General features: G+C 51.6%; 1 protein-coding gene across 5 annotated transcripts in view; it reads right to left on the bottom strand.

The window, feature by feature from the left end:
- The window catches only part of NOL4L (nucleolar protein 4 like), a 63,120-nt gene that overhangs the window by 22,311 nt on the left and 18,795 nt on the right, over positions 1 to 22,014 (bottom strand). For 2 of the 5 annotated variants that reach the window (XM_064673817.1, XM_064673818.1), the window contains 2 exons: positions 18,856 to 18,967; positions 14,174 to 14,283 (listed from right to left, as the gene is read on the bottom strand). In XM_064673817.1, coding sequence (XP_064529887.1) covers positions 14,174 to 14,283; positions 18,856 to 18,967 — 222 coding nt within the window. Of the gene's footprint in view, positions 1 to 3,045; positions 3,071 to 3,434; positions 3,676 to 3,901; positions 4,053 to 14,173; positions 14,284 to 18,855; positions 18,968 to 22,014 lie in introns of those variants that run through there. The other 3 variants (XM_064673816.1, XM_064673819.1, XM_064673820.1) reach the window with 3 other exon arrangements.

Genomic DNA, 22,014 nt, shown 5'->3' with positions numbered 1-22,014 from the left:
TCTCAAGGCTCAATAACATTCGCCTATTATTAGAAATACTCTGGCTATCAAACCAGAAACTGATAAGCTATAAATGACTCAAGTTAAACAAGGCTGTCACACATTCACTAGTCCAGGATCCAGCCACCAACAGAAAGTCACCCCCTGTTTTCCACCAGAGCTTTCTGCTTTCCAGCACTAATACTCTTGGCCAAAACACCAACAGGACAGACTTCCCGGTATCACACAGCTCCCACAACACAGCCCATCCCAAGGGAATACAGGTGGCAGCAGGTGAATCCTTCATGGCAGCAGGAAATGACCAAAGCCGGCAAAACTGTCAAGAGTGTCCGCTGCCTGCTGGCTTGGAGCAGAGCCCCTGCTCTGCCCACACCGTGATGCCTCAGGAGCTGCTTACACCTTTGTGCCTCCTCCCTGAGAAAGGCCTCGACCTTGAGTGTGACTGTGTCCTCCCCTGTCACCCCAGCTCTGGCATCCTCCACTGCCCCTCTGCTGCATCCCACGCTGCTTGTTGGGACACCAGAGGCCACCAGCAAGATCCCTCCTTGAGACCAAAGGCTGAGCATTATGACCTCCTAGTGCTGCCTGCCAACTGCTGGCACTGCCTCCTCACATACCAGGGACAATCCCAGGGAGGGAGGCCCTGGCAGCAGCGCCCAGAGCACTGGCTGCCCAGCCACAGCCCAGGAGCAGCCCTGTGTCAGTGGGCTGGAGCAGGGGGGCAGCAGCACAGCACAGCACAGTACACATCCAGCCTCAAACCACAGGACACCAGAGCAGGATCAAAATTTCTGGCTGGGTGGGAGCTCTGAATCTCCCTGAATGCCAGTAATCTGGCTGAAGGCTGAGCCTCAAAGCGGGCTCCCCACCCAGCCAAACAAGGAACCGCTTCTCAACAGCGGCAACAGCCACGACTCGGAGCAATACGGTAAATCTAATCTACCCTTCCACCCTCTTTTGGCTTGCAAGTCAGGCAGCTCATTCTTTTTCCTCTCTGGGTTCTCAGGAGAATTCTCTCTGCTAATTTCTTCTTTCCTGTAAACAAACTTCAAATGAAACTTTCATTAGAAAACAGAATGCAATCCATTAGAAGTGCCTGTCTTAGGACCTGCCGCCTTTTCCCCAGTTCCACACCATTCGTGGCACAGATGGAAGTGCCAGTGGCGCCCCAAGCAGCCAGCCCAGAGCCAAACCCTGAAACCCAGCACTGTTGCTGCCGCCCTCCTCCTTCCTGCCTTTCCCAGCTCTCCAGAGAGATCTCCTCACCCCGCAGTAAAGTCCCATCGCTTTGTTTCCAATGTTCAAGGGACTGAGCGATCAAGGGTCAGGCAGTGTGCGTGCAGCTCCTCTCTGCAAAGGGAAGTCGGATCTCGCTGCTGCACTCACAGGGCACACCCAAACATCGGAGCAGGGCTCCCGGCACCACGCAGGATTTGGAAAACAAAATCCTCGCTCCGCTCCTTATCTACAGTCCAACATTCACAGCTGCTCTGCAGACACTTGCAGCCAATATTTTCTACCCAGCAGAGGCAGACACTCACATGTGTAGGGCTCACACTCCACATTTCTGTCCCACTTTCCATTCACGATCTTCGAGCACCACGCCTGCACGCGTCCACTGAGCCTCCCAACTCTGCTCTGAGTAAGAAAACTATTCTTCCTATTATAGAGCTGGAAACTCCGGGTACTGACAGACTGGCTGGTCGAAGAACACAGGGAGTCGCTGGCAGATCCAGGAACCCAATCAAGCCCTCCGGACTGCAAGGCTGTAATTGCTAGACAATGTTTCTTCACCAGCACACTCCTTCCTGGAGAACAACCTCCCATAGTACAGGCTGGAGCAGGGCAGGGGGGGAGGCTACTCTTATAACCTCGTAAATATATGCAAGACTATCAGTAACCTGCTTATTTTACAGCCAGGCTCAGTTTCTCGAGGACTGCCTTGCAAGTCTCTCTCCCATCATTTACATGCTGTGCCTCACGTTTAATATTCCAAGCTCCGAGTCTCAGGACGGTTTATTTTCTCTCTTTGAGTCCTTTTATTTTAAAACATGTCCTTTCACGCCACAGCCTACTATCCTGATGGGACTTCCTTCCATGGAGCAGGAACTGAGGCTGTGTGCTGTGCAACCTCCTCAGCACACAGCCACGCTCAGCTTCCCACCAGAACCAGCCGTGTTTTTAGAGTCAACAAAAGGCAACGCGTGACTGCCAGCCCCCGGAGCTGCTCCACTGCCATGCCGGTGCCATGCACAACCTGTCCGGCACAGGCAGCCCCCAGATCTGCTAAACCTGACCAGGGAAAAGCACCTCGTGCCATGACCCACGGCGCGTGGGGACGAGCTCTCTGAGGAAGGCAGCCTCATCTTCGTCTCAGCCACTGTTTAAACCCAGCCCTCTGAGCATGCCAAGAAGGTATTGAACCAGATTTGACCCTAACTTAACCAGTGCAGCGCAGAGAAAGGCTTACTAATGGAAGATAAAACACTCCAGGTCAAAGATTGATACTGCAGCCACAAATACTGTGGTGGTCATTGCTTCAAAGACCCGGGAAGCCTCACAGCACACGGGTGTACGCGGGCTGTGGCGGCGGTGAGCTGTGACTGTGCTGCCTACTCGTGTGTGCAATTCCCACACCAAAGAGAACATCCCTGGCGCTCTTTGTCAGGTCACTTACGTTCTTATTTACTGCAATTTCTGCTGATTTCTACGGGACCCGGCAAAACCCGAGTATTCATCAGTTCCCGAAAATCGGCAAAAAGAGTTAATTTAAAAGGCAAACGGCAAATGGAAAAGGAAGGGAGGATCATCCCTTCCTCCCCCTCCCCCTTCTCTGGGAGCTCTTCTTCTGGGAACCCCCCCACCCAGCATTCCCACCGCCCCGAGCAGGGAGCTGCCAGGGCAGGGGGCGGCCCCGAAGCCCCTTCCAACAGCCGCTGCCCCGCTCCTGCTGTTCAGCGGGGAGGTGCTGAACGCGGGGCAGGGGGGATCGGGCTGCACGACTCCCTTCACCACCCCGGAGACCCGCACCCGCCTCCCCCGCACCTGAACTTGTTCCCAGGCGTTTGCTTTTCCACGCGAGGCGGGGACGGTGCCTGATACCGCGCGGTGTGAAAGGGCACTTTGCTCTGCCCCCAGCACCGGGAAGCGGGTGTCGGGGGGTGGGGGGGACGGACCCGGCTTTGGAGGCCGGGGCAGCGCGGCCGGGGTTCCCCGTGTCCTCCCCCCTCCCCGGCGGCCACGGGACCCGGCGTTTCCCCGGTGGGACGCGGTTCCCGCGTGTGTCCCCCCAGTATCGAGATGCCGGGAGCCGGGTGAGCGTCCCCGTCCCGCCCCCCGCCCGCAGGTAAATAGATACACCCGCGATGGAGCCCTGCCCGCGCGTGTGCGGGGCTCAGCGTGCGGCGAGGATTGACACGTAAGTAGGGCTTTACCTCCAGGGAGGCGGCTATTTCCAGCACAATCCCCGCCCGGGGCCGGGGCCGGTGATGGCGGCGCGGGGCCGGTGCCCGGGGGATGGCTGGGGCCGGTGCCCGGGGATAGCCGGGGACGGAGCGCTCCCGCCGCCGCCTCCTCCCACTTTCTTCGGCGCTTTTGTGCTCTTCCGGGCGCGGGGGAGCCGCGCCGGGCGCGGGGAAGGACGCGCCGCCCTCCCCCCCCCGCCGCCGGCCAGCCGGGCGGGCGACCCGCAACTTCCCGGGGCCGCGGGGCGGCCGCTCCCCCCGGAGTTGGGGCCGGGCCCCGCGGCCGCCGCGCCCCCCCCGCCCCGCCCCGCCCCGCCCGCCGGTGCCCCCCCCCGCCCTCCGCCCCGCAGCGCCGCGGCCGCGTGGAGCCCCCGCGCATCCCCCCCCGCCCGCCGCCCCGGGGCCGGTACCGGAGCCCCCCGCGGGCAGGCGCCTACCTGGAGCGGAGCCCGGGGCCTGCCGGCCTGCGCCAGCCCGGCGGCGCGGCGGGGAGCGCGGGGCGGAGGGACGGAGGGACGGAGGGAGGGGGCCCGGGCTGGCGGCGCTCCGGAGAGGCTGACAGCCAGCTGCTGCCCGGGGAGAGGGGCCGGCGCTGCGGAGCGCGTCACTCCCGGCTCCCGGGGGGGGCCGGGGAGGCGGAGGGGGGCGAGCGGGGCCCGGCCGCGGGCGGAGGGGGCGGGGGCGGCGGGGGAAGGGGAGCGGGGCCGCGGGGGGCGGGCGCACCGGGCCGGGCGCGGCGGGGGGCGCGGAGCCGCGCCTGGAAGAGCACATTGTGGAGGGCCGGGAGGGCCCTTCCCCGGGAGGAGACAATGTCCAGGGCCGGGCGCCTGCTGGAGAGCGCGAGAATGCGCGGCCGGGGCACGGTATGGATCGGCACGGCACGGGGGGGGCCGCAACCCGCCCGAGCATCCTCCGCTCCGCACGGCCCGGGGGGCTGCAGCCCATCCGGGGACCCTCCGCTCGGCACAGCACCGGGAGCTCCGTCCCGGGGGCTGCCCGTGCGCGGGGGCGACTGCCGAGCCCCCGCAGTGAGCCCCGGGCGCGGTGGGTCCCCGCAGCCCCTTCCCCGCGCGGTGGGTGCCGCGGTGCCGGGCCCCGCGCTGCCGCCGCTGCCGAATCCTTTTGTTCCCGATGATTCTCCCTCGTTCCGCGGGAGAAGGAGGACCCCGCGCTGCCGGCAGCATCATCACCCACCCGCCACAGTCTCCGAACGCTGGAGCTGCCTGTTGGGAAACCAGCGGCTTGCCCTACACACCTCTGGGCAGGGCAGCGGCTGCCAGGTGGCCGGGAGGATGGGGATGGTGCGCCCCAGCATCCCCCAGGTTGGTACCTGCTGCCAGGCTGGGCCCCGAGGGCAGCAGGTCAGTGGTTGATCCACTATGGGATCACCATGATGGGGATGGTGATCCCCATACCAGGGATGGGCACCAGTATCACCAGTATCGCAGCATCCCCCTTCTCAGTCCACCTCATGTTTCGCTATTTAATGGTTACAAAGGAAATTTTTATGAAATAAACCAAGTGTAGCGGTTCCGTGTGGAGCCTGCAGTAGGCCAGTGCCAGAAATGGTGCCAGAGCCAGGATGGGAACTGCCAGGTTTGGGGTTTATGGCTTGTCAGTGTGGATGGCCAATTATGATGTTATCTATTCCAGCATTAACCACCTCACTGCCAGGGAAGCACACAAGGGAAAAGGGCGGCTCAGGAAGATCCAAGGCCAGAGGTGAAAATGGGCATCACTCTGTGCTGCATTTCCATCTCCTCCAGGCTGACCCATGGAGCCAGAGGCTGAAGGGAGAGCAGAGCCCTGGGGGCCTTCCGGAGGAAGCGGATGGCTGGGAGGGCAGCAGGCTGTGAGCCCCCAGGGCCTGTTCAGGACTCCCTTCCCACTCCATGGCTGCTGCTCCTCCCTGAAGCTAAAATAAAATCCTGACCATTTAAGGTGAACAGGAGCCTTGCCGAGGACCTCAGCGGAGCGGGCTTTAACCCCTTCCCATTGCTGGGCTTTGTTTACTCCCTGCGCTTCCTTCGGCTTCAAGCTAGACTGGCTTAAAGCCATTTGGGAGAGCACATCCCACGGGACTGAGGTGCCCGCCCCTCCATTTGGAGAGCTTGCAGGGGACACAAACCGGCCAGGATGCGAGTTTGAAGCACAGTCACTATTCCGTGCTGCCTCACCATGTGGACACTCTTATTTTATACTAAGTGCCTTTGTGTGGGTTAGCCTAATCCACTTTGGAAATGGATTAACCTAAATTTCACATCGGCAAACTTAGTGCGGAACAGCCGCGTCCACACAGGCAGTGAGGGAGGAAGAGCCATTCAGCAAGAGCTGCTGGGCAGGAGCTTTTCCCTGTGCAGGGGAGGGGTCCTGACCCCAAGGGGGGTCACCGCTGTTACAAGTGGGGTCATGAGCCCGACAGCAATGCAATTGTTTGTGCCAGTGCGCGGGGTCACGAGGCTGGCAGAAGTGGGGCTCACCAGCGGAAGAGGGGCTGCCTCCAGAAACAGCCAGGGAAGCTCTGGGAAACGGCATGCCAAGCACCTTTCTAGTGGGGATTTTTCGGATTCAAATTGTCTAGGGGGAAATAACTGGCAATTAGATATAGAATTGGTAATAATAATTTATCGAGTTGTCAGAACAGGGGTAAGTGCCTTACGAGATTACATCTTAAAAAAACACAGACCATAATAAACCAGTGCTGCTGTTATTATATTATATATATAATATATATCAAATATATTATTTATAAGTCGCTTCCTTCCCTCTCTCCTCACAATGTGTTCACTACCTCTGGTCCCTGCAAGCCCCTTCACACAGACCTAGATCTGCTCATGCAGAGAACGCGGGGCTCCCTGTCAGTCTGTGCTGGTCCAGCCAGGATCTCGCAGATTGCCACCAGAGCCGAGCTGCAGGTCCTGGGAAGAGCCATGTCCTGCCTAAGACAGCACCCACACCACACAGCCTGCCAGAGCACCAGGCAGTGATGCTTCCAAGAGCATCACTAACGATGCCCTGACCTCATCCGCTGTCATTTCCTAAGGCAAGGCTCCGCAAGAATACCACGGCTGCTGTCAAACCCAGGAATAAACGACATTTAAGGCGCTGCAGGAGCTTAATTGAATGGTTGTGGTGCTGTGGAGTGTGGGCACAGGGATCTAGTGGTGGGAGCAGGGACTGCAGGGTCTGGCCATCACGCCAGAGGAGTCACTGACTCATGGGCGACCTTGTGCGAGTCACTTGATGTTCTTGTGCCTCTGAAAAGTAGGTTAAATAACAAACGAGACCTCTTGCACTGGGTCCTCTGTGACCATCAAACCCTGCTGAGGAATAAGCAGTAAAATGCAAATCTCTCCGGGGCAAGGCCAGTAAAGAAAGGGGGGCAGGAGGGACCAAAGGAGGGCCCAGAGCATGGCATGAGGGGGAGACACAACTTTTATCCACACTGAATTTAAATTATTTGCCATTCAAAGCAGAGCCAGGGGGGAAAAAAGGAGAGTAAAGATTTGGGAAACTTTTGTTATAGAACAGATTCATTGTGGGCTGAGGGCTGTATCCCACTTTGTCCTGGTCGGCTCCTTCCTTAGAAGCAGCAGTAGTTAGCACCTGGCATGTGCATGAATAAAAGATGGGTTTTTTTCTCCCAGGAGCCAAGACAAGAGAAGGAAAGGAAATACAACTCTGTAATTCACAGGGTACACCAGTCACTGCCAAAAAAAAGGAGCAGGAAAGGAGTTGTTTCTGTGGGCGGGATTTTCTTCCTCTGGAGGACAGGGAATGGGTGTTAGAAGAGATAGGTCCATGGTGGCCAAATCTCCTCTAACATTCCTTTCTACAGCCCAAATCCACAGCCCTAGCTGCAATGTCTGCATTGCTCTATGCACTGAGGACGACCTTCACAGCTTACCTCTTGGCCCCCCAAATCAGAATTGAGTCAACATAAACAGAACCACCACTAAACCCATTTTTGGCCATTCTCAAGCCAAGAAGATGCAGAACCCATCTTTGTGAGCAAAACTGACTCCTCGGTGACACACCCGCACCCTCTGTGCACACCCGGCCCCTGATGCGGGTCTGAGGGGTCTGTGCAAGCAGGCAAGGTGCAAACCTGGCCACACAGGTTTAACAGCGGCAGAAACAAAAGCAAGCACACAATTCAAGGTTAAAAAGCTGAACCACACAGCTTCATCTTCCGTAATAACGGAAATCATTAATAACAGTTTGCGCTCTCGAAGTAGTTGCCATCCGAGCTCTTGAAGAGCTTTATTAGTGAGCGAGACCTCAGAAGTCTCTCTAAGGTATTATTCCCTTTTTAAAGGGAGAAGGCAATTAAGAAACAGCCATTTGTGTGACTTGATCAAAGTCAACGTACAGCACGTCAGCACCTGAGCTTGGAGACGATGCAGAACAGCCCAGTGTGCACAGCTTTCCACAGGTGCAGGATAGATCTAACTGGATCCAGGAGACTACTCCATGGATGCTGGAATAGTGCTTTCATCACCCTGAGCTAGACATCTTTACTTTTCCCCCTAGGAATGTTTTCCAGCCCCACTTTACATGCCCTGAACCAAAACCTTGTTTCCAGTTCTACTGGAAACGGCTGCCTGTGATCCTGGTTAAAACACAGGGAATGGGCCACAGCTCTCCTTACCAAACAGGGGATGTTACTGGGAAGAAATAAGGAATTAAAGACACATAGTGGGGATTCTGGCCCTACTCATTCAGCATCCCCAGACACAGGCTCAAGCAGCTCGGCTCTAGCAGGCTTCTCAGATCAGGTAACAGGCATCAGGATAGGTGTGCATGGTGGAAGGTGACCAGTCCCAATTCCCCACGGGTGGATCAGCCCTGCCACAGAGCAGTCTTGCTGCCAGCACGACAACCAAGAGCCAGGGAAACTTCTAAACATCCTCCAGCCACTTCTCCAGGACCTTAATTGAGCTGCACAACATCACAGGGAAGTGAAGAGAGAGTGGGGAAGGGACCAGCTTCTCCCTACCAGTGCACAGTTACCAGAAAGGAGATCGGAGCGGAACCACCGCGTGCAATAACTAAATACACCTGAGCAGTCCAAGGGGGTGAACTGTGCCCAGCACCACTGGAATTGGGCAATGCCACCTCCTTTCTTACAAAAAATAATATGATTAGCCCCGAAAGTGCAAAGATTCAGAGCCCTGGCATCACATATCATTTGAAGACAAGAGCTTCAGTGGCAGGACCGACCCCAGTCGGTCTCACACTGTTTGCTCGCTGTGCACGTCACACTGAACAAACACAGAGCTCACCTGGAACAGTGGGAAAAGTACTGACAGATCCACGCAGTGGGAAATAAAAGCTCCCAAGTTTTTACTAGCTGGGAACATCAGAGTTAATCCCAGTAAGAAAAATGAGCTGCCCTTCACTGAAAGCGACCCATTCACACCAGTCTGAACCCAGGCTAAATGTGTTGGTCACCTGATCTCCTGCATCTCATGAGCCGTCAGGCCAAGGATGAAAAGTTTTGCTAGACCATCTCTGCCAGTAAAAAACACTAGTTGTGACAGCGGGACCTGGCTTTGCCTGGACTAACTGTGTCCTTTAGGGCAGAACTGAAGTTTCCCAGGCAAAGCCGGCTCCTGGCGGCAGAAGCTCTGTCCCCACTAGAGGGCTGTGCTGCCGAGCCCGTCGAGCAGTGATGAATCTCTTTCTAACTCAGTGCCTCCTTGTGCCTACGGCCAATGGTCCCTCCTGAGCATAAGGGTTCATTTAGGGAACTTCTCTAGTGCTCCAAACCGTCTTAAAAATTAACAGCAGGAAACAAAAATCTTCCCAAGCCAAGACAAAGCCTCTTGAATGAGAGCTATCTTGTCAGGTTGATTTAGAGGTATTTATTCACAGAGATGTTTAACACCCTCTTTCATGGGCTGGGAAGTACCTTATCATCCTCATGTGATGCAAACACATCATCCCACTTCCTTCCAAGTACTGGCTGCATGCTTCTGCCTTCCTCACCTCTGTGAACACATACAGCATTTCTTCAGGATGCCTTCATGAAACACTCAGACAGCTAAACCCAGGACCCAGAGCTCACCCAGCAGCTGCCAGGTCTGCGAGATTTGCTCCTGGTCTCTGGACTGTGTGAAATGAGAAGTCTGCAACTCTTACTAGTGAACTGACAGACTGAAAATGTCCTCGTCTGCAACTGCAGGCTCCCTTCCCTGCCTTCTGCACTCCCAGGATTGTCTGGAGATTACTCCAAAGCAGAAGGAAGCAAATGAGCTGCCAGGAGAAGATGCATTTCAGCTGCTCTCAGAGCCTCTGGGACACTGAAGTGAGCAAGCACAGTAATGGGTGGACCAGAGGAAAGGGAGAGTGGAAGAAGGAAGACTTCACATTGTCAACCAGCTTCTGGTCATGAGGCTCCATGAGCTCCCGAATCCTGCAAAGGCTTGATCCTCACCAGCACCAGACAAAGCCAACTCCTCATACACCAGTGGGATTTGAATCCCTCCACCCCCCTCCCAGGATTACCCCACTGTCTGGGTTAAAACATTGCTTGAAATTGTGTTCTGAAAATCACTTCACATCCACGCACCATCACACACTCCAGGCTTACAGGGAATTTACTGGATGGATGGAGTGTGTGACGGTGCAGGACAAGGCTCTGTCCCTCTCAAACACTTACAAGTCAGTGCAGCAAAGCCATAGCAACAAGAAAAACGCTCTTCTTATTTCCCATCCAAGAGCAGCTTCCTGCCATTCACTGATTGCGTGACCTTCTGCCAGCAGCCGCTGAAGCAATCTTTGAAAACGTTTCAGTATCATTTAAACCCGGTTACTCGGCCCTGGACTGTGTCTGCCAAGGTAACAGCAACAGCTCTGGAGCAGAGAGAGAGCCTGGCATGTCAGTGTTCTCATTTTGTTCTCTCAAAATCTTTCTATTCCTCCAGTAACCAGTGGAAGTCCTGCCCAACCGTGCGGCATGAAAAATAAATACGAGGCTGGGGCTGAGTAACACAGGAAAGATTGTCTGGAAAATGACTGCAATGGAATAACCAACAATTTAAAAATGCTAATATTTAGCATTTGAAAATGAGGTGGAAGGATCATTACAGATAAATATCAAATATCTTCTTTTCATTCCTTTTTGCTGCTAGATTGGGAAGGTCAGCAGTTCAGAAGTGCTTTAATGCCTCGGTAGACACCCTGAAATGGGGCTAATTCGGCACTCTGGAAAGGGTAAGGGGCCTGATTTTTCTCACACATGTGAGAACTGGTATGAAATGGGGATAAAGGAAGACTCCCACCCCAGAAGCTCCTGCATGTCCCAGTGAACCCACTATAAGCAACATGGGTCACTGTTGTTTTCCACCACGACAGAACAGATGTTCTGACTCCAAGAAATATATAGAAATACATTCTGCAGGAACTCTTCATTTTGTAAGCAACCACAAGAGCTTCTCTTCTGACAGTTTTTTGTCCCTAAGCAGAGATAAAATGCATTCTCTAAGGTTCTGGCTGTGCTTCCTTCTGGAGACACTGGTGCCCTAATACCGATGTGCTTAGCAGCACTAATAGATTGCACTTACATGCACACTATTTTTTTCCTGAATAATGAAGTTAAAAGGCCACTTTGGCATAAATTCATTCATTGTTACCCCAAATGAAGCAAGTTCCTTCTGGTGCTGCTGCATACAAATAATTGCTTTTGGCCAGAGCCAAGTGAAACACGAGTCCGTTGCTTAATTTATTTCTATTATCACCATCAAATGCTAGTGAGAGGTGGCACAGTGGCATCACTCAAGCTGAGAGCATTCAGGACATGCTGGTAGAAAAAACCATGTAGGGAATATTTGTGTAGTGCAAACTTTAAAAGCAGGTTGCATCTTCTGCCTGGTTTGCATGTGCAGAAAAGTCAGAATTTTTTCTATCATCTTTAGAAGGGTTTTGTATTTGGCAAACACCTGGAACCCCAAAAGCTGCAACTTCCAAACTCTGCAACCCTAACCCTGGGGAAGGGAAAGCAGCAGCCTGTGTTGCACAGCCCATGCTCCACACAGACTGCCAGGATCCTCCAGAAAAAAAAAAGGATGGCATAAAAATAGCAGGGGAATGCTTGTGGAGGGAACTTAACCCTGGTATTGGCACTAATACACACATTTTCTTCACGTGCCCTTGGTGTTAGCAGATCCAGGTCCAGCCACGGCTGCTTCAGGAGCATGGCACTTGTTTTCACTCAAGTTGCACCATGGGAGGTTTAGGTTGGATATTAGAAAAAGTAGTTTTCTCACCAAAAGGGTTGTCCAACCCTGGAACAATCTGTCCAGGGCAGTGGTGGAGTCACCACCCCTAGAGGGGTTTAAAAGACATGTAGATGTGGCACCTGGGGACAAGGTTTGGTTGTGGGCTTGGAAGTGCTGGGTAAACAGTTGGAACTGCTGATCTTAGAGATCTTTTCAACCTAAATGAGTCTATGATTCCCCAGGGGAATCCAGGGAGTGTCCCATACTGGAATGGACAGCACTCAAGTCCTGCTGGATTTTCCCCAACGGGTCCAACCACCTGCATCCTCTTCAGACTGTCATCATGATGGAAAGCGTTAACGCTTTAGAAGTCTGAGCAATAGGACTGATATTTTATTATTTTGCTCTCAGGAATCAGTTTCAGTAACACACTGAATGGCAAATTTTACTTCTTCCAAACAGGCTTTTTCCCTCGGCTGCTACGGCTTGAAAAGCTTCGAAAGCTGCGTTACCACATACCGACAGGAGCGCGGGAGAAGGAAAACTTTAGAGGCAGGGAATAACATCAAACCATTTGATTTATGATCTAAACCAACAACTGCTGGTTGCCTCAGCTGGTCCCTTTTTGTTCCCACATGACATACGCCTCTACTCCGATCTTTGCAAGCTTCAGGAGTGTTCATGTTAGCAGCACGTTATATCGATCTAGTGACAGTTCCAGTGCAAACTGCTACACCAACACTCAGGGTATAAACTCAAATCTCTAAATTACCAACCAAAGCTCTCAAAACAAGCATCCTTAAGCAGGCAGCTCCAAAACTCAAGATCCAGTACTGATGCCTGCCAGCTTCTCGGGGGGGGTTGTTATTCTGGGAATAAGATCAAACTGCAAGGCCAGTTTTCTACCTGTAGAAACTGGGTACAGGAGTTTATTGAAGCTTCACAACACACTTCCCTTTAGCAGCTTCAGAGCCAAGAGGAACTGGTTGAAAATGCATAAATGGTGACAAGTCAAACCACTCAGACCATCCTACTGTATATAGCAAACTTAACTTGAAACAGCCACCTCAAATGCTGAAAAGCACAGCCAGACTTCATGGCCTCTGAGTCTCTGCCCTTGGTGAAGAACAGAATTTCAAGGTCTGCCATCCCAGTGCTGCTCTGCCAGGAGAGGCACCGAGACCCAGCAAACACTCTGCACAACCCAGAGGTGGCTGGAACATGTTAGTTCCCAACCCTCTTTATCCAGAAGTGGTCCTGAAGCAGCCATCAGATGGCATGAAGGGGCACATCCATCCACTCCATGTCTCCAGCCCAGCCCAGTCACCCCCCAAACTGTTCATTGTTCTACTGCCCAGCCCACCACAAGTACAAAACCTGACACATCGCAGCCTTTCACCTCTCAAAACCTAAAACAAAGCCTTAAACCCACTCAAGTGTCCAACAAGCACAAAGGAAAAAGCTCCAAGACACAGAAATGCTTCCCACCAGATGCCATTTTGTCCTCCAGCAAAAAGGTTTCACAGCGGAAGCAATGGAGGAGCTCGGAATCTCTCCAGCAAACCCACACCTGGCACTTTACACCCTGGCAGTGATGCTCTAACCCATGTGCCTTTAGGAAGCCGCTGGATAAAAGCCCACATTGGGCACAGCTTCACAGCTCGAGCTCCCAGCAATGTTTTCCACCACAGCAGATGCAAACCCTGTCACTTTTTGCCACTGGCAGCAATGTGTGAGATCAGGTTCAGGTTTCAGCGTGCTGGAAAGAAAATCCAGCACTGGCTTCCAGTGCAGATTGTGGGGAGCAAGTAAAACATACTTTTCTTTTTATAGACTGTTTCCATGGTGCACAGAGGTTCCCATAGCTAATTCTGCAGCTGCAGAACTTCAGAAAATTGCACAGCCTGGGTATAATCCTGTGGCAGGGTGCCCCATACATCCCCACAGCAAAATCCAGTGGCTTAACACTGTCATCAAACAATGGAGCCATCTCCCACTTTGACATGGGAGCTGAGCGCCTGTGATTGAACCCCCTAAAGTTGCTGAGCAGTTTAAGAGAGGACCAGAGCACCAAAGCAAGGTCTGGGCTTCAGACCCTGTCTGCTAAAGCTCCCAAGCAACCAGGGGGAGGCAAAGAAACAAATTCCTATTTGCCATATTTATTTTTAAGACAATTTCTTAGAAGAACCGTACGCCTCAAGAACTAGCAGACTGTTATAAGCAGTAACTGCATCAACCCCATCTCTGCCTCTCTCCACTGACATGAGCCTGAAACAGCCTGGTTTGCTTCCTCTGAGCCAGGAGATCTGGGACACGCTGCCCCTCAACTTCCATGCACCATCTGTCAGTCAGAGCCTGACCTGCTTGGACAAAATGGCCATTCCCAAAAACATCCTCCCAAAAACCAACGTGCCCAGGAGCGGTTGCTCTGTTCAGCCCTTTTGTGTGGGCAGAGCCCCTCTGTGCCCCTCGTGCCGCCCCGCTCACCTGCTCCTGTGAGTTCATCACCCGCAGCTTCATCTGCTTCAGGTAAGTCGAGGTGAGGGGCATGTTGTAGTCAATGATCCCAGAAACCAAGGAGGAAGGTGGCTCGCTCTCTGAAGAACAGAGGAAAAACTTTACTCAGGTGAGGGACCTGTGACATGTTCTCATAACTTTTACACTTGTGTATCTTGGAGCACTTCAAACCCCTGGCGAGAGCCACTGCCTGCTGAGCAAAGGTTCCTCTAAGAACATGACCCCACCAAGAACATAATTACAGAACAGATGTTGTCTTGGAAAAAAAAAAAAAAAGGAAAACAAGCATTGCTGTCACCTGTGGAAAAAAACTACACGATGTGTAATTTTTCACTGTCCCCCAAATTAGAAGAAGAAGCAGAGTCTTGCCTATGCCTCAGAAGTGCTTCCATACACATGGGATTTATGTGGAGGGTGATGAACAAGGATCTATTTGCAGCTTGCTTTAGCATTGCAAAGTCTTGCTGATTTTGCTGGGATTCCCTCAGGTAGGAGTTAACATTAAGGCAACATATTAAGTATCTGTATTTGATGATGAAGATTATTTTTAACATCCTCATTAAAACACAAACTTAATTTTAAAGATCTTTAATTTAAATTGTTCCTGTTAATTCCTCTGGCTGCATTAAATTGAGCTCTAGGGATGGCTCTGGGTTTGGACACTCCTGCAGATCACTCTGTGTGGCCAGGCCAAGGGAGACCCCACAAAGCAAATTCTCAGTGATTTCTCTGAGTTCTCAATGATTTGCCACCTGTGCCACAAGCACTGCAGAGCCTGTGATCTCTCCATACAGGACATCAAGGCTGCCAGAATGATCTGTTCTAACACTGAATTTACAGGCTCATGCAGTGGGTTTGCCCAGGAGGAAAGCTGCTGTTTGTCCATAGGGATGGCTGCTGGCTACAAGGAAGATTTCTTTGTCCTCAGGACAGGCAGATGCAAGTGTGGAGAATTAATCCAGCCTTCCAGCACATGCTGAAAGGATGTGTGGTGTCCCTTGGACAGGAAGCTTAAGCAACAATGGACAGGGAAGAAGGATTTCCAGGAGCTGAAGGTGAGCTGATGGTGGGAGGTTTCCATTCCTGGTTTGGAATCTCCATGCCTGGCTTGCATTTCCCAGGGTCACTGGTTTCACAGGCACCTCTGACACAGCCCCTTGAAAAAGGGCCTTCACAAAATGTTTTACAGCACTTCAGAAAACCCATCATCCCAACTGTAATGGGCCTGCTGCTCAGAAATGCTGAGTGTCGAAAAACCCCGGAGAAACTCAGCAGACCTGAAGATGCTCCACACCTCTGGAAACACCACATCTATCATGTCTGATTACGAAATGACCTGACCCTGAAGCTGTAAGTGACTTAAGGTTTTTGCAAATCTTCTCTATCAAGACACTGACTGGGTCCATGGCAATATAATGCTTTTTTCCCAGCTCCATCTAGTCCACCCCTGAATGCAGCTGAAGCATTCCTGGCTGTGGATGCAGGAATGGGCAGCCAGAGCCCCTCAGGCCATCGACTTGCCCAAATATGAAGGTCTATAGCTTTTAGGAACCTTGTAAACTGATTCCTCCTTTTTTTTGTATGGCTGTATGTCATCAGTCTCTGTCACGATTTGACCTACGGATTAATTAAGAGCACTTCTACACCTCTATATATTAACCACCCAAAATAACCCATTATTCTGCTGTACAAGGATGTTGTTTTGTGATGAAAAGATGCAAAAATCCCAGCACAAGGGGACCTTCTTCCAGGAACAGAATCTGCCACCTCCCTCAGCTGGCTGAGTCCTTAAGAAGAGTTTAGAAAAGCATTTGCTAAGAGTAACACAGATAGAGCTACTCTCTCCTGAAGCACAGGCGTGGATGAGGAGAGTGTTTCAGACCTCTGAGGATGATAAGTTGCTCTCCTGACATCCCCCACTCCAGTGCTCAGTGCTGCAGAGATGAATGAGGCTGAACAGGAGCAGCTCAGCAACTTCAGGTGGGGAAGAAAAGGGAGGTAAATGATCTTTGGTGCTTAGATTCTGCCTAAAGCCTGATGTAAATTTGGAATAATCCCATTAGCAGCCAAAAATTAACTGTGAATTTGTGCAACTGCAGCACATAAGGGCTTGAGCCTAAGAAACCAAACCCTTTTTTCCCCCTCTTTTTTAAGTTATCTGGAAAAGAAAGAAAACCTTTGTTTTAAAAGGCCTGGGGGGCTCCACGAGAACAATCCTTACATCCTACGTCACAAGAGGAAGCTCCTGGAATCCTTTAGCTCATTTTTCAAACAGTTATCTCTATCACATGCCCCACATGTTGGACATACAGATGGAACAAGCAGGATGGTTGAAAGTAAAATGGTTTTGATCCTAATTCCGCATTTGTTTAACTCCACTGGAATTAATCCTAATTTAGTAACACTGTAAAGAGATCCCAGTGAAGTCCAGTGACGTTCAAAGTTTCCCATGAGCAAGACAATTTGCTTTTATGAATGATGTGGGTGCCCTGCAGGGTTTGATGTCAGATATGTTTAATTAGGGATTTTTGTGATCACAAATTAAATGTGTTGAGATTTGTTTCATGGACAAGAGAAGCAGGAAGAGATGGGAATGACTCAAATTCTGTCATCTTACCGAGTTAAACTTTACCTGTATATGCTTGTATGTGTGTATGCATGTGCATGCACCTCAGTGGTTCTTCCACGACCCTAGTGTTTTTTTAGGTGATTTGCTCCTGATAAGTTCCTGAATAAGTGTTAGTGAAATCAGACACTCTTCCCCAGTAAAAGTTACCTTATCTAATCTACTCAATGCATTTTCACATATACTTAGTCACTATTTAGGTGCTATTCAGAGCAGAAAAGCACTTCTGTCCTTTCATTCCTGGTGGCTAAGTGGGACTTTTTGCACGTGGGATCCTTTGTTTTCCTGACTGACATATTTTTAGAAGAACTGCTAAGGGGAGAAGCTTTATGAAAATAAATCAATAATTGATATTAATTTATAAATTTGCTCAGGACAGCCAGCTCTCAGCCCTGATCATGGTTCCCATAGCTACGACTGCTCTGGGGAGGATACCCAGCACCCGGTGTTCCCTGAGCTGCCTCTGAACTGGGATGGGTGTGTGCTGCTGGGAGAAGCACAGGAGATGCAGGATGGTGGGTTGGAGCCCCTGAAGGAAGATCAGCTTGGTCTTCTTTAATGTCCCTGCCCATAGCCGGGCGTTGGAATGAGATGAACTTTAAGGTTCCTTCCAACCCAAACCAGTTTCTGTGATTCTATGAAGGAAACAACCCTTTTCATCAGCTGCCTCCTGAAACAGGACCCTGAGCTCTGGATCTGGCAGCTCAGCCAGTGCATTTTGGAAGGTGTCCTGGTTTGGGTGAAGCTAACAGGCGACATCCTTGTTGGCCTGACTCATCCCATCGTCCTTGCCGTCCACTGAGCCGACTGCTGCAGCCGCAGTGCTTGGAATGTCACCCGTGATGGATGCAGTGCAATCAGTGTGAAGGTCAGGTTTGCTCCCAGCGAGGCCAAAGGCCAGAACTTCTCCTGACATAATTGGAAAACAGGGATCGGGCCCTTAGCTGGCAGAGTGGGAAGTGCTGCAGTAATGGAGCTTCAGCTAGTAAAAGTCTCATGGGGTTATTTGGGAGAGTTTCTAAAAAATGTAATGAGTACAAAGCATTTCAGTCACTACCTTTGGACAACTGGCACGTAATCCACTTACACTGAACCTCTGGGATGTCTGTAGCTCTGCTCCCAGCAGTAAACAGTTGGCAATCAGTATTTAATACTAGAAATGTTCTATTGTTGGGCCTTTTGTTCCTTAAATTCTGCTTCCCTCCTTGATAAGAGCTGCCAAATGAGCCAGTTTGCCTTTCCAGATTTGAAAAAGACCAAACTCTTTGCAATTTGTTTATGGTTTTTTTTAAAGAAATGATTTTGTTGTGTGAAACCAACATCAGTGTGATGCTTTGCACTTTATCACAAGTTTGTAATTCAGAAAAAAACCCACGCAAACATTAACACACAAACACACATTAACACACACACAAACTTTACTCTGGAAGGGAACTCGATCCCATCATCTTCCCCCTGTTTCTCTCTCAGGCCTAAGAGCTGCACATTGAACCATAACGAGTCAACCACCACACTAATTGGGTGGGTACACAGGCACAATGTAACTTTGATTGCCAAAACACTTGCCATTATCAAACCCGGGATCATGTGCTTATCTATTAATTAGTGTAAATTGCTTCTTTATCAGAAACTTCAGCCATTCACATATATTCCGTGTCTTTCAATACAAAATTAACAGTTCAAAGGAAAAACTTTAGATCATGGTTTTTTTAGACGTTGAAGTTTCCACCCACACATGATTATGGGCTGATTGCAGCCATATCTGTGATATTTTTGACCTACTGGGGAAGCTGGCAAAGAAAGCCAGGCTGCTTCTGCTCCCTGAGCTGAAAGCAGTGACAGACAAAGCAGGTTTAAGCAATTCTTTCATCTTGGCTCTAAAAGTGCATGAAAAATAACGGGGGTTGGGAAAATCCTTAGGCTAATATGTATCTCCTGGTCGGGGCAGTATCTGGCAGCCGTCGGTGGTACCGCGCTGGTACAAAATGCGGTGTCAGCTCTGCTGGCAGAAGCCACTCGCCCTTACCTTTGGGCTCCAGGCCGTTGGAGTTGAAATGCATCCTCTTCTGGCACTCGGTGCAACTCATCAGGAATCTGGTCACAGCCTCTCTCGGGAGGAAAGCATAAGTCTCTGCAATCTGGGGAAACAAAAGAGAGCTAAATGTCCTGGGAGAGGGAGAACGGCCAGTGGAGTGCAGGACCCTCCCACCTCACCTGCCCAGCCCACTGGGAACAGCAACAGCTCATAGCCACACATTGTTCCCTTCGGCCCCAAATCAGCTCCCAGAGCAGCTGTTAATGGGGGAATGCTTTGGGAGGGGAACTGGTGCGTCAGAGAGGCACCAAGACACAACCGAACAGACCTTTGGAATCCCTGCATACCCGTATCTTCCCAGAAACTCCTTCCCGTTCCCCCTTGGAGTCTGGGAAGAGTGAAGCTACAGATGTGTAAGAATCAAATGCAAAAGTAAGGTCTTGTCAGCTCTGTTTGCGTTGTTAATTATCATCACACCAGTAACCTGAAGAATCCATTAATCTTTCGTAAGGGCAGGTCACTTTTTCCCACAATGACAATCAATTACTGTTAATAATACTTTGCACTTCTGTGACATATTTTATCTAGGGAATTGAAAACATTTTTACAAACAGTAATGAATTAAGTCTCCTGAACCTTTGTGGGATATTTGTATTTTACAGATGAGGAAAAGATAAGGATAAATATTTAAAACTTGGATGCTTGAAGTTAAAACACTAGATCCAGACCTAAGCACCCAGAGAAGGTGCCTGGCAATCCCACAGTCCTATTATTCCGATGAATCCCTGCCAGCAGCAATTTTACAGTATTTCTAAAGATCAAGGTTATTTGGAGAAGGAATTAGTCAATTTTAATGTAGACTTTTTTAAGGCCATAAAAGACCATCAAATCTTGGAGTCTGACCTGTGTAGCACAAGTAAGGCAAGTTCACCCAGGTTCTCCTGCAGCCCAGTGGCCTGTGGTTTGCCTAAAACATCTTCCAGGAAGACATCTGGTCTTAATTGGAAGGCATTAAGAGGTGGAGAGCCCACCTCTTAGTTTGGGGCTGGTTCCTACAGTTAATCACCCATCCTGTTTGGTCTAAGTGACTTGTCCTAGCACTGCCGTTCCCAAACCAGGGGCCGTGACCCCCACAGGGGTCACAGCTCTTACAAGTGGGGTCATAAAGCAGACAGAAATTCAATTGTTTGTGCCAGTCCTCGGGGCTGCGAGCCCGGCAGAAGTGGGGCTCAGGACGGGAAGTGGGGCTGCAACCAGACACCTCCTGGGTGAGGGCTGGTGACGGGGCCGAGCTGGGAGGGCGGCCCAGGATGTCCCAGTCCCCCTCCTCTGGCTGGTGGGTGTCATCCTCCCACCTTATGTTGTTAACAAATAATACCTAAATTATACAAATACATATTAAATTTAAAAATACCTAAATTCCAACAATTTTTTTCTACCCCACAGGAAAGGGTGATGCTTCAGCTTGGATAAAAACCTGCTCTAGAAGCAGAGCAGTAGGGCAGGGGCAGAAGGTTCGCGGGATCATGGCTAAGGCAGCCCCAGCCGCTGCGGTGGGAGGGATCCGCATCCATCTCCACTGCGTGGCAGCAGAGCCCGGGCTTTCACATGCACAGAATGCCAGATGGGTGGAAAGTTCAGGCGGGGACCTTGTCCCAGCACTCAAATGGAGGCTGCAGTGCCTGGTCCTCATGGGATTCTCCTCCTATTTAGCCGCAGCCCCAGCGAGCTCTCTTGTGACCGAGCGGATGCCAGCTCAGTCTTTGCCTCTGTGCGATATTTATTGATGCACAAGCATGAAGGACTCCCACAGAAATGCTGAAATTAGGGGCCTGAAAATTGCTGGTGGCAGCCGTGGTGTCGTGGCGCAGGCAGGGAACTGTCCCTGCGCGCTGCCCGCCGGGCTCAGCCGTCTCCCTGCCTCTTTTGCTCCAGCAAGCCCACAGTCTCTGCTGCAAATGCTCAGCTAATTTTAGTGATACAGTTGTTATTTCTCAGCTGATTTGATGCTCTGCAGAGCAGACAGCTTCCTTGATGAGTTATCTCCCATCCAAACTCCCTTTCTGATTGCCTCCCTCCGGAGGTCATGGACAAGGGCAAACTCTCCAGTGCCTCTAATCAGAAGCGGTGGGGAAAGGGAGCTGGAAGAAAGAGGCAGGGGACCCTGGAGCCTCCTAACTGGCCATCCAGCAGCATCCCTTTGTATACCCGAGCCAGGCACGGTGTGTGCTCTGCACCATTTCTCCTTCCAGCCCGGGCTGCAAAGGCGCTCTGGGGAGTGAGGGCAGGAGTGAGGCCGGGCAGCCCAGCCAGCAGCGTCCTGCCAGGTCAGGAGGGGATACACACTGCTAATGTGATGATCTCAGCTCAAGAGGGAGATGAGGGGTGGAGCGTGAAGCTCTCTGACTGCTGCGAGCAGGCCTGGGAAAACAGACGGATCCAGCCTGCTCCCCTGGGGCTGTGCAGGGCACAGATTAGTCCTCCAGAGAGCTGAATTGAAGGAATTAGGGGAGGGTTGGAGTGGTCTGCTGGGGAAATGAGCAGAAAGTTTCTGAATTGTGGTCATGCTGGTGGGGCTGTCCCCTCTGGACCATAAAGAGGTCACTTGCCCCTGGCCAGGGAGGGTCAATGTGTGCCCCAGCCCCCAGCCCCACACTCTGCCCCAGGGGCAGGAGTCGAGTGCGCAGGGCACAGAGCGATGCCACGAGCTGTGTGTTCAAAGTCCTGCTCCCTGGAGGCTCCCACCACGTGTGGGAGACTGCAGGGCACTGGGCTGTCTCACCAGCACTGCCAGCATGACAGTATGGCTGGACCAGGGACATCCGCAGGCAGGACAGTCAGGACAGACTCCAGCCCTGCACCAGCTCTGGCAGCACACTGAGCTCTGCAAAACCTCAGGCATCATCACAGAGACCAGGATAGCCTGCACAGACCTCTCTAAGATGACATATACACTGGAGAGCCGAGCTGCCAGCCAGCCACTCCTGTCTCTAAGCGACCTGGTCCTTAGGGCTGTGGGAATCAAGGGAGTAGCTTGGTTTTGGGCAGCTCTTCTTGTAAAAGGAGAGCCCAAATGTTTGCATTGAAGGGCTGTGCAGAGTCAGGAGAAACAGCAAGCTCCCTGGAGAAGCACACTTCAAGCTAAATTAT

This window comes from Pseudopipra pipra, chromosome 17 (assembly GCF_036250125.1).
Source record: "Pseudopipra pipra isolate bDixPip1 chromosome 17, bDixPip1.hap1, whole genome shotgun sequence".
Classification (NCBI taxonomy): domain Eukaryota; kingdom Metazoa; phylum Chordata; class Aves; order Passeriformes; family Pipridae; genus Pseudopipra; species Pseudopipra pipra.
Note: the sequence above shows the minus strand (reverse complement) of the source record. Positions and strands in the feature narration are given on the sequence as shown.